At 40.4% G+C, this 12340-nt stretch overlaps 1 protein-coding gene across 7 annotated transcripts in view; it reads left to right on the forward strand.

The window, feature by feature from the left end:
* PDE8B (phosphodiesterase 8B) overlaps window positions 1–12340 on the forward strand; it is a gene marked incomplete at its 5' end in the record, with an annotated part of 379999 nt that overhangs the window by 250238 nt on the left and 117421 nt on the right. For all 7 annotated transcript variants that reach the window (XM_081233022.1, XM_081233024.1, XM_081233025.1 and 4 more), the window contains 2 exons: window positions 4008–4096; window positions 10847–10925. In XM_081233022.1, the coding sequence (XP_081089148.1) occupies window positions 4008–4096; window positions 10847–10925 (168 nt within the window). The remainder of the gene's footprint in view (window positions 1–4007; window positions 4097–10846; window positions 10926–12340) is intronic.

The raw sequence follows: 12340 nt of genomic DNA on the forward strand, positions 1-12340 counted from the left end.
GGCAAATTCTTAGAAAAGCACAACCTTCCGAGACTGAACCAGGCAGAAATAGAAAATGTAAACAGACCAATCACAAGCACTGAAATTAAAAATCACAAGCACTGTGATTAAAAATCTTCCAACGAACAAAAGCACAGGACCAGATGGCTTCACAGGAGAATTCTAACAAACATTTAGAGAAGAGCTAACACCTATCCTTCTCAAACTCTTCCAAAATATAGCAGAGGGAGGAACACTCCCAAACTCATTCCATGAAGCTGCCATCACCCTGATACCCAAACCAGACAAAGGTGTTCACAAAAAAAGAAAACTATAGGCCAATATCACTGATGAACACGGATGCAAAAATTCTCAACAAAATACTAGCAAACAGAATCCAACAGCACATTAGAAGGATCATACACCATGATCAAGTGAGGTTTATCCCAGGAATGCAAGGATTCTTCAATATATGCAAATCAATCAATGTGTTAAACAGCATTAACAAACTGAAGGAGAAAAACCATATGATCATCTCAAGATGCAGAAAAAGCTGTCGACAAAATTCAACACAGTTTTGGAAGTTTTAGTCACAGCAATCAGAGAAGAAAAAGAAATAAAAGGAATCCAAATCAAAAAAGAAGTAAAACTGTCACTGTTTGCAGATGACACGATACTATATATATAGAATCCTAAAGATGCTACCAGAGAACTACTAGAGCTAATCAATGAATTCGGTAAAGTAGCAGGATACAAAATTAATGCACAGAAATCTCTTGCATTCCTATACACTAATGATGAAGAATCTAAAAGAGAAATTAAGGAAACACTCCCATTTACCATTGCTACAAAAAGAATAAAATACCTAGGAATAAACATACCTAAGCAGACGAAAGACCTGTATGCAGAAAGCTATAAGACACTGATGAAAGAAATTAAAGATGATGCAAATAGATGGAGAGATATACCATGTTCTTGGATTGGAAGAATCAACATTGTGAAAATGACTCTACTACCCAAAGCAATCTACAGATTCAATGCAATCCCTATCAAACTACCAACGGCATTTTTCACAGAAGTAGAACAAAAAAGTTCACAATTTGTATGGAAACACAAAATACCCTGAATAGCCAAAGCAATCTTGAGAAAGAAAAATGGAGCTGGAGAAATCAGGCTCCTAGACTTCAGACTATACTGCAAAGCTACAGTAATCAAGAGAGTTAGGTACTGGCACAGAAACAGAAATATAGATCAATGGAACAGGATAGAAAGCCCAGACATAAACCCACACATATATGGTCACCTTATCTTTGATAAAGGAGGCAAGAATATACAGTGAAGAGGGCCTCCCTGGTGGCGCAGTGGTTGAGAGTCCGCCTGCCGATGCAGGGGATACGGGTTCGTGCCCCGGTCTGGGAGGATCCCATATGCCGCGGAGCGGCTGGGCCCGTGAGCCATGGCCGCTGGGCCTGCGCATCCGGAGCCTGTGCTCCGCAACGGGAGAGGCCACAACAGTGAGAGGCCCGCGTACCACAAAAAAAAAAAAAAAAAAAAGAATATACAGTGAAGAAAAGACAGCCTCTTCAGTAGGTGGTGCTGGGAAAACTGGACAGCTACATGTAAAACAATGAAATTAGGACACTCCCTAACACCATACACAAAAATAAACTAGTAATGGGTTGAAGACCTAAATGTAAGGCCAGACATTATAAAACTCTTAGAGGAAAACATAGGCAGAACACCCTATGACATAAATCACAGCAAGATCCTTTTTAACCCACCTCCTAGAATAATGGAAATAAAAACAAAAATCAACAAATGGGACCTAATGAAAATTAAAAGCTTCTGCACAGCAAAGGAAACTATAAACAAGACAAAAAGACAACCCTCAGAATGGGAGAATATATTTGCAAACGAAGCAACTGACAAAGGATTAATCTCCAAAATATACAAGCAGTTCATCCAGCTCAATATCAAAAAAACAAACAACCCAATCCAAAAATCAGCAGAAGACCTAAATAGACATTTCTCTAAAGAAGATATACAGACTGCCAACAAACACATGAAAGGATGCTCAACATCACTAATCATTAGAGAAATGCAAATCAAAGCTATAACGAGGTATCACCTCACACCAGTCAGAATGGCCATCATCAGAAAATCTACAAACAATAAATGCTGGAGAGGGTGTGGAGAAAAGGGAACACTCTTGCACTGTTGGTGGGAATGTAAATTGATACAGCCACTATGGAGAACAGCATGGAGGTTCCTTCAAAAACTAAAAATACAACTACCATATGATCCAGCAACCCCACTACTGGGCATATACCCTGAGAAAACCATAATTCAAAAAGAGTCATGTACCACAGTGTTCATTGCATTTGTATTTACAACAGCCAGGTCATGGAATCAACCTAAGTGTCCATCGACAGATGAATGGATGAAGAAGATGTAGCACATATCTACAATGGAATATTACTCAGCCATAAAAAGAAACAAAATTGAGTCATTTGTAGTGAGGTGGATGGACCTAGAGTCTGTCATACAGGGTGAAGTAAGTCAGAAAGAGAAAACAAATACTGTATGCTAACACATATATATAGAATCTAAAAAAAAATAAAGGTTCTGATGAACCTAGGGGCAGGACAGGAATAAAGACGCAGATGTAGAGAATGGACTTGAGGACATGGGGAGAGGGAGGGGGAAGGGTAAGCTGGGACGAAGTGAGAGAGTGGCATGGACATATATACACTACCAAATGTAAAATAGCTAGTGGGAAGCAGCCGCATAGCACAGGGAGATCAGCTCGGTGCTTTGTGACCACCTAGAGGGGTGGGATAGGGAGAGTGGGAGGGAGACCCTACAGGGAGGGGTTATGGGGATATATGTATATGTATAGCTGATTCACTTTTTTATACAGCAGAAATTTACACAACATTGTAAAACAATTATAGTCCCATAAAGATGTTAAATAAACAAATAAATAAAATATAAAGGAAAAAAAGTAAAACGTTCCTACGTAAATATGAAAGTGAAAACATAGAATGATTTTATATATATATAAATATATACATATAAAATATATACCTACACACATAGACACAGAGGCATAATAAAAGCCTAAGGCAAATAAATTAGACTTAGTCAACAAAAGTTTACTTCTGAGGTTTTCGTTTTAAAACAAAGGAACCTGTTTATCCCAACCTTTTCAAAGACTTATTTTATAACAGATCCTTTTTTGTACTTCATGAAGCATCAGCTAACACCACTCAGAGCTCAATTACAGACTGACACATCATCTCCACCCGTCCAGAAGCTGAACCAGAACATCACCATGTTTAACTTTGCTTCGTAAATAGAAAGTATTTCCCTCTGTGTGTGTTCATGGTTCCCCCTCTGTCCTTAGCCCTTCCCAGCTTCCTCCTGGGCTGGTGGGGACCAGAGGCACAGGGAAGGTCAGGGAGCTTCTCAGATATTCCACAGGGAGAAGCCATCCATGCTAGATGTGTGGAAGAGTGTGTGTGTGTGTGTGTGTGCATGTGAGAGAGAGAGACAGACAGACAGACATGAGAAGGGGCAGGATGCGTTAGGCACTCAGAAGATGAGGAAGGAAGCAAAGACTGCCTCTCCCCACCAGAAGACATCACTCGAAGTGTGGCACGCCATGAACACGTCCAGGCTCAGGTTTTAGAAGACTTTCCTTAGTGCAACAGAAGCACAGGTGTTTCAGTAATTAGCAAGTCTGGGGGAGGTGTTCTATCCCTTGTGTGTTTATTTTCCTGTGAGTGTTCATAATGTTTTTCCCACCTTTGTTATAAATAACTATGCAATGTTATCTGCTCTTTTGTTTCTTATACATTTAAACAAGCATTTCAAACACTTGACAACTGTTTTATTTCACCTCATCTTACCTACTAGTTGTCTTATATAACAGAGTTACCTGAGGTTGGAGAAACTGTTAAGCTTCTTTGACTATTTAAGAAGTAATTGTATATGTCTTATGTATTACCTTTGCTTTTTTTTCCCAGAGATTTATGGAGAATAGCAGCATAATTGCTTGCTATAATGAACTGATCCAAATAGAACATGGGGAAGTTCGCTCACAGTTCAAGTTAAGGTATGTAGCAAAATAGGATGAATACAAAGTTAACCATTCTGTAGCAAAGCTTGTCTGTCCTCAGGCTGAGGTTCACTGGTTCTTAGCGGAATCCCAGGGACTCTGAAGCTGTTGAACAAGTAACGGTAGCTGGTAAAATGCAGAGTCTAAACTGGGAGCCAATGGTATAATGAAATAAATTGGAGGCGTTTCTTTTGACAATATTTTCCACTATTTACAGCAGCTTTAAAATTATATGCTAGGAAAAGCACTGTTTAACTTCTGTACAATTAGATCAAGATTAAGAAAAGCCTTTGAGGATTACTTTCTACTTTGTACTTGCAACATTTATAAATTCCTACTTGGATTGTTATAGATAGGGGCAAACCCGTGGGAATATTTATTATGCTAACTATGGTAATCGCTACAGATCCGTGATAGCAATTTCATGAGGCCTGCTTGTGGCCTCAATATGCATGAAGTATCTTCAAGAAACTGATTTTAAGTCTCTTTACGCATGCCTAGTGCTTTAAGAACTTCTCTCTGGTGCTTACTTCTGCGATGAACAGATTCTCTCAGAGTCTCGGTGGTAGGATGCTCTGCTTCTGGGACGTCTTGGAGTATCAGAGTTGTAGCCCATGCCTGGTTTTGCTCAGGCTCCACTCCAGCACACTCTTAGGACCCTGATTTCTTCAACCTGCCCCGCTTCAGCGGAGAGAACAGGGGAAAGAAGAGGCTCTTCATAGCCCGCGGCCCCTGGGAGACCAGTCCCAAGTGGCTCTAGGCTATGGGATGCCAGAAGGGCCCTGGCTTTTCTCTCTGGCCCACTGAGGGGTCACAAGGCTTTCAGGCTCAGTGAAAAATAAGTAGGATAGCATCTCATTGAAATGGTTATACTTCTTACCTTGATGACTGAATTTGCATTCAAAGAGAACAGAACCCTTTCTAAACTTAACTTTTCTTGGCCCTCCTCTGCCCCTTGGAAGAAAAATGGATTGGCATGAACCCCCAGAGGCAGGCTCTTCTGGGGTTCACCCTGCTCAGGGAAGTCAACTGTTTGGTGGATAGAGAGAGCTCTAAGAAATTAAGTGTGGGGATAAACAGTCCCTTTTGAGGTGGGAAAGTATTAAAAAAAGAATCTCAAACCAGTGGAAATTCTTTGGTAAGGAAGATTGCCAATGATTTTTGAGTGTCAGTTAAATCCCTTGGTTTCTTTGTATCCATATATTTATTAGCTGCAGAGAACTTCATAGAATTTTGTAAGAAAACCGCATTGCCTTTACTATAGCAATTTATGATTTTTAATTGTACATTAATTGTTTTTATTCCTGGGGCTCTCTTCTGTTTTATTTAGGGTAAAAAGACTGTACTTTTATTTTAGATGTTTTCACAATAAATAGGATTAGGAAAAGAGATTTCATTTTGGTTTAATTCTTCAACTGTGCGTTTTCTACAACAAAAATGAACAGCAGACGCCTTATTGCTTTGATAGGTAATTCCCTTATTTTATTTTATTTACTTATTTTAGTATCTCATTTTTTATAAAAATATGGAACGCTTCACGAATTTGCATGTCATCCTGGCGCAGGGGCCATGCTAATCTTCTCTGTATCGTTCCAGTTTTAGTATATGTGCTGCTGAAGCAAGCACTCCTCATTTTATTTTAAATGACTACTTGAGTTTTCTTAGGCAGCATTAAATGTGATGGCACATGTAAGAGGTTAGAAGGTGCCTTGCCCATAGGGAGCATGACGAAGGCAGGTCTGGCCGTTTGAAATAAACATCCCCAGGCAGCACCAGGGCTAAATGAAAGGGCTTCAAGTTATTGTGCTGATGAAATCTGCTTAGAACCAGGGCACTGAAAACTTTTCAAGGACTCATTAGGTTCAGAACTTGGCAAGGTTCTAACTACACAACACTCTGTGAGTCCCATAACTTCTCACCCGTCAGTGATGAGCTGTTTGGGAGCATTGGGCTCGTTGAAAAGGCTCAGGTTCTTAATGCAAATCAATGTAAAGCTGGTGAATGGACCTCGCCCAGGCAGCAGCGGTCCCAGGAAGGTGGGTTTGCCCAGAACCCCAGTCCCCTCACCTTCCGCATCAGCTTCAGCTTGGCTGGTTGGGACCTCCCCAAGCAACCAGCACAAGAGCAGCCCCTGCAGAGGGGGAGGGAAGGCAAGAGTTCTCCACAGGAGAAGACAGAGGAGGACTAAATGGTCAGTTTCTTTTGATGCTTTTTGGCTGGTTGTATCTCAACTGTCTCCAACTTCTTTTCTGTCCTTTGGAGGAGTAGGGTGTGTGTGTATGGTTTGACTCTCCCTGGGTGTATGATACCTGGGCCCAGCGGATGGGGGTGGACAGTGACCCTCCATGGTCTCCCCAGCTCCTTAGGGCATTCAAGGATGTCTAAAGCATCTACCTGCACCCCAGAGGTTGGCAGGCAACTTTGTCACTTGCTGCAGATGGGGAAAATGAGGCTCTTTGTTATACAATGCCAGAATCATTATAGTCTAATTATATAATACTTTTCCCTGCAATTCCACCCCCAGCTGCAGCTAAATACGTGACATTACTAGCATTCTGCAAGGACAGTCTGTACTGCAAGGATGATGTTGAATGTTGAAGGCAGACGCTTCTGTCCAGTCTTCATGTATGGTAACCATATTTACTTAACCAAGGAAAAAAAGATCATGTGATCAAACATAGCATACCTAATTAAAAAATTCCATTATATGGGAATAACTTTTAAAGACAGAACAGAATCACATTTCTGTGTGCATGTGATGAATTACTTTATTGAACAGAACTCATGAAAGGGGGAATGTCTAGGGAAGTATGGGCTAACTGATGACCATTTATTGCTTATGTTCTTATGCTTCTTTATCATGAAAAGAACTATGTTAACCAAAATACAGATAGGATTTGGCTATTTATTGAGAGTTTAAGCTGATGAGTTTACACTAATCAAGTACGAGCTATTATTTCATCATTAGGCAGTCTGATATCTGTTACCTAGGGGTTACACCCAAATCATCATGTTTATTTTACTCCAAATCTTTAAGACAGTAGCAGTCCTCCATTTTAGAATCAGTTTCTGATGGGCAAACCTTAGTATTCCATGGACCACCACATCTCTCATTATTGGCTGATATTTATAGAGCACTTTATCCTCACGTGGGCTCTGCGTGACAGCCCCGTTGTGTTACGGAAGTAGAAACTGATCTGTGATGGATTAAAGTAACCGGCCCCTGCCTTGTCACTGCCTAGGAGTGGTGCTGGTGGATAGCAAGTCCACAGCCCCCTCCCTGCTGCTCCCGAACCCCTGCTGGGATGTGGCTTTGTGTTCAGAATCTTCTCCCTGCACGCTACCACCTTGCCCAGTCCTACCCTTGTGTGTGTGTGTGTCTGCGGTGGGGTGTTTGTGTTTTGTTTGAGTAGATTCCAGGGTGCCTTTGTTAGGGACACAGGAGGTCATATAACCCAACCACCCCAGACAACTGACAGGAATGCTGAGAGCCGGGAAGACTCTGGGCATGATCACAGCTACCCAACATGTGGGTGGCAATGCTGGAGTAGCGTCCAGGCACCCTGCTTTAAGTCGGATGCACTCTGCACCCCATCAGAGCACTATGTTCTTTGTAGACTTTCTACCTGGGTCCCTGTAATATTTACTTTTTCTCTGCAGACCTTCACGGACTTTTAAGAAGATGAAGGGGAAATGGTTACATCACTAGCACTACATGGGCTCTGGTTCCCTTGTGCTTTTTCCAATTTTCCAACTTCTCAAACTGAAGGCTACTAAAATACATTTGAGGTGCAGAGTTACATGGTTTCCCAAGAACAGAAAATTAATAAAGCTAAGGTTCTTCTGCATGAAGAATATTAATAATTAATACAAGCAATTAAATTCCCAAACTTTAGGAACATGATTCAAATTGATTACCTCATTTTGCTGCAGGTTATTTAAATAGAACCATCAACAAATTGGTTTAAAGCCTAGATCTACACATGGCAGTCCAGTAGCGTTTGTCACCGAGGCAATAATCTACTCATCCTGCCAATATACTTTCACTTTAACTGTCAAAAAGGATCTGCTTTGTCCCATTGGGCATTATACTCTCACAGGATAGTGTATGCTTTGCAGTGAACATCTAATAGATACATTTTGGCAGTTGGAGCTAACATCTTGTATGAGGCAGCCTGTTGAATTGACAAAAACAGTCATACTCTGAAGTAGCTGTTTACATACTTAATTGAGCCACACAGGTACTTTAAGAAAATACCTGGGCAAGAGGGGAATTTATCATTTGATCAAATGTTTTAACACTTAGTTATCCAGCTCCCAAAGCTAAGGAACTAGCCCACACAGATTGTGCTTTTCCGCATCAGACTTCTGGAGGACAGGGAACGCTTTCCCGTTGTGCGGAGTTGGGTTCTGGACCCAAGTGCCTGGAGCAAACTTGGGATAAGACTAGCTCTTGCTTGCCTCTCCATGAGAGGTGATGCAGTAGTGACTTTGGTAACAATTTAAAAGTCCTCTTTGAATTCTTTTTCACATTTTAAATGATCATGTTTACAAATGCAGCAATGCTAATAGGACAGTATACAGTTCACATTAGGTAGACTGGAGCAATTTATTTTATTTTATTTACTGTTTTAATTGAAGTATAGTTTCTGTACAATATTATAGGTTACAATATAGTGATTCACAATTTTTAAAGGTTATACTCCATTTATATTTATTATAAAATATTGTTATACAGTATATCCTTATAGCTTATTTTATACCTAATAGTTTGTACCTCTTAATCCCTTACCCCTTATTGCCCCTCCCTCCTTCCCTCTCCCCACTGGTAACCACCAGTTTGTACTCTATATCTGAGAGTCTGCTTTTTGGTTATATTCACTAATTTGGGGGTTTTTTGCTTTTTTTTTTAAGATTCCACATGTAAGTGATATCATACAGTATTTGTCTTTCTCTGTCTACTTATTTCACTTAGCATAATACCCTCCAAGTCCATCCATGTTGCTGCAAATGGCAAAATTTTGTTCTTTTTATGGCTGAGTAGTATTCCATTGTATATATATACCACATCTTTATCCATTCATCTGTCGATGGACACCTGGTTTGCTTCCATATCTTGGCTATTGTGACGAATGCTGCTATGAATATTGGGATATATGTATGTTTTTGAATTAGTGTGTTTGTTTTTTTCGGATGTATACCCAGGAGTGAAATTGCTGGGTCATATGGTAGTTCTATTTTTAGTTTTTTGAGAACCCTAGACTGGAGCCATTTAAATAAGAAAACATCCCACACCCATCAGAAATCTCAGTGGGGTTAGGGTTATGTTCTCCTCCACTCACCTGCATCATGATTACTTACTTCACTTACCCTCCCACACCTGTGTCTTCATCTCTGCAGCGATAGGAGCGCTACCCGTCAATGGGCTAAAATCCTTCCCTTTCTGTGCAGGCTGCCTTGCTATTATTGAAAGCAGTTCTTGGTTTGATATTTCAGATACACTCATGAGAAAAGATAGGTTATGATTCACTTTTCTTCTCACCAACAGCCTTTGAAAGCTTTAGAGAACAAAAATATTATTCTGAGATCTTACAAATAACAAGTACTATGTCTTGAATTCTTACATCATCCCAAGTATTTTGAGACATGCCTCACATAAACTGTTTTGATTCTTACAACAACCTGTAAGATGTGTTATCTTCATTTTATAGATGAGGAAACTGAGGGCCAGCAGAGAGAAAACATTGCCCAAGGTCCCATAACTGGCCAAATACCGAACCAAGTTTCACCCAGTTTCTTCTGCCCTCTCCCTTGTAAACAGTTCAAAATAGAATGGCAAAGTTAAATGCCTTATGAGATGGAAAGATGAATAACATTATAAGAGTTCGTTTTATAAGAAGAAACATCAATCCAGTAGATTAACATTTTTTTGGTAATGTATAAGAAAGCCTTCACTGGGATTCTTTAAACAGCCAGTACAAATAACAAAGCTCTAGTAACTAGCCACATACTTGCTAGGTTAGATAGTAAATAACTTACTGTATTTGGAGTTGCTCTAAATTTGGAAGGTAGTTAAAATGTTACCCAAGAAATTGAGAAATTGAAATGATTTCAAATATTCCAGATATACAAGGAAGGTCATCAAGAATAGTGCCCACCTGGAGAGCTGTAAAATGAACCAGGCAAGGGGAATTCAGCCATATATGCCTTTCATCAGGCTGGTGGGTGTAGCAAGTACCATTAAGGCTTGCTTATCTAGGTCGTAAAAGTAAGAAAAGAAAAAAATATTTCTGTGTCTGTTGCAAAAGGCCAGAATACCTCAGATCTAATTTGGGCTTAATTAGGTTTTTCTAATTGATGGGGATGGGACTTCTCCATGACTGCCGCCATGAATGGAACAGAAGAATGTCATTGACATAGAACATAGGGGCTTATGAGACCATCTCCTGCATCTTTGTTCTCTTGTGTCAGTATGAAGGTTTCATCCAGCACATACGGAGTTCATTTCACGATCCACGATGATTTTGCCAGATTACATTCTTCTCTCTGCATGATATGCATAGAAATGCATGCTATTGTTTATTCATTTAGTTTGAAAGGCTAGGTTTCTTTTTTTTTCCCCCAAAACATAATATCGAAAGGTACTTGGTTTTAATGAACCTGAGGCACTGTTTACTTTGATAAATTAACAGATGAAATGCTCATGGTTTTCCAGCAGAACTAACATCAATCTTTTGCAACTTTCAGGGCCTGTAATTCAGTGTTTACAGCATTAGACCACTGTCACGAAGCCATAGAAATCACAAGCGATGACCACGTGATTCAGGTACGGGGACACTTTTTATCTTTAGGTGTCAAAATAAAGCCTTTCTAGTTTGAGCCATCCTTTTTCAAGCACTTTGCTGTAATTCTCACATTTCAGCACATTTTCTTTGGAGAAAGGAACATCAAAGTATGCAAGGAAAACTGATATTCTTAAGCTAAGAATTAGATACTCAAGAAGAATAAAAATTAGTTCAGATAAGAGCCTGCAGTTTCTTTCACAGAGATGAGGTAAATTCTTTAGACTATGCAGGAAGACACTGTTTATACAGAAGTGTGTCAAAATTTGTAGAGTAACTGCTTACACATGCCTTGGGAACAGAATGTTGTGAACAGTCCTCAGTTATCTGCCTACAGTTGGTATTCCAGTTATAAAGCACTCTTATATAATACTAAAGTCATCTTTCCTAAGGAAATGTGTATAGCAGACAAACCTTTATTGAATTAAAGTTGTCTTATTATTTGTTGGAAGGTAAGACATTTACACTTTAAAAATACTCTGAAATGTAGACTTTCCACTGATGGGCACTGGCCTGACTGCCCTTGGTTTGCATAGTGGCACCGAGTGTGAGGACCATTTGCCACCATTGGTAGAGACCAAAGACAGTGTCCAACACACAGTGGCCCCATAACAGGGCCTCACACATGCTCTCCTGTGAAACCCCCATTGCACACACAGACACCCTGCTCTCACACGGGGTCAATGACATCAGTAGCCCACCGTGCCCAGGCCCTGTCATCAACACGCTCGTGAGATTATCTCATTTGCATTCAGGAACCCTATGAAAGAGACATAAGGGCCTGATAATACAGATGGGGAAACTGAGGCCCAGGAAGGCCAAGGGACTTATCCAAGGAAAGCCCCAGTAATAAATACTGGAACCAAAACATCCAGCCATGTCTTTCTGACTCCAGAGCCTTCCTACCTGGTTCCCTGTTGGGCTATATTTTTAGAATTTGTTTTTCTGGCTGTCCCATGACCTGGGTCTGAAGGCTTCCTCATGTTGCTGCCTATTACTGGCTCACCTGCCCACAGATCTGCCCTGAACCACAGTGAAATCAGACATGTTTCTGTTACAACTGAGCACAAACCCCACAGCTCTCCCACTTCCACCTGGACTTGAACAGTCAATTCTGTTCATGAAACACATTTGCTTTGCACTTCCCTCTTTTTTTTTTAAACAAGAAAACCCCAGAAATTTATCCATATGTACTTGTATACCAGGGAGATATCCAGGGAAAAGGAGATAATTCGCACCTCCCTCTTTTACGGGGAAGCCGGGTTGTGATTTTAGTGATGAGGAGAAGGGGATCTCTGCTTTCTACCAGCCTTGTAATCTTGCAGACAGTCCTTTAACAGGCCACTGAGTCCTTCCTTCTACAGTTAGCTCCTGGTGGTTAGGAAACCTGTGTCTCTTG

This window comes from Mesoplodon bidens (genome assembly GCF_964165515.1).
Source record: "Mesoplodon bidens genome assembly, chromosome: 4".
Taxonomy (NCBI): Eukaryota; Metazoa; Chordata; class Mammalia; order Artiodactyla; family Ziphiidae; genus Mesoplodon; species Mesoplodon bidens.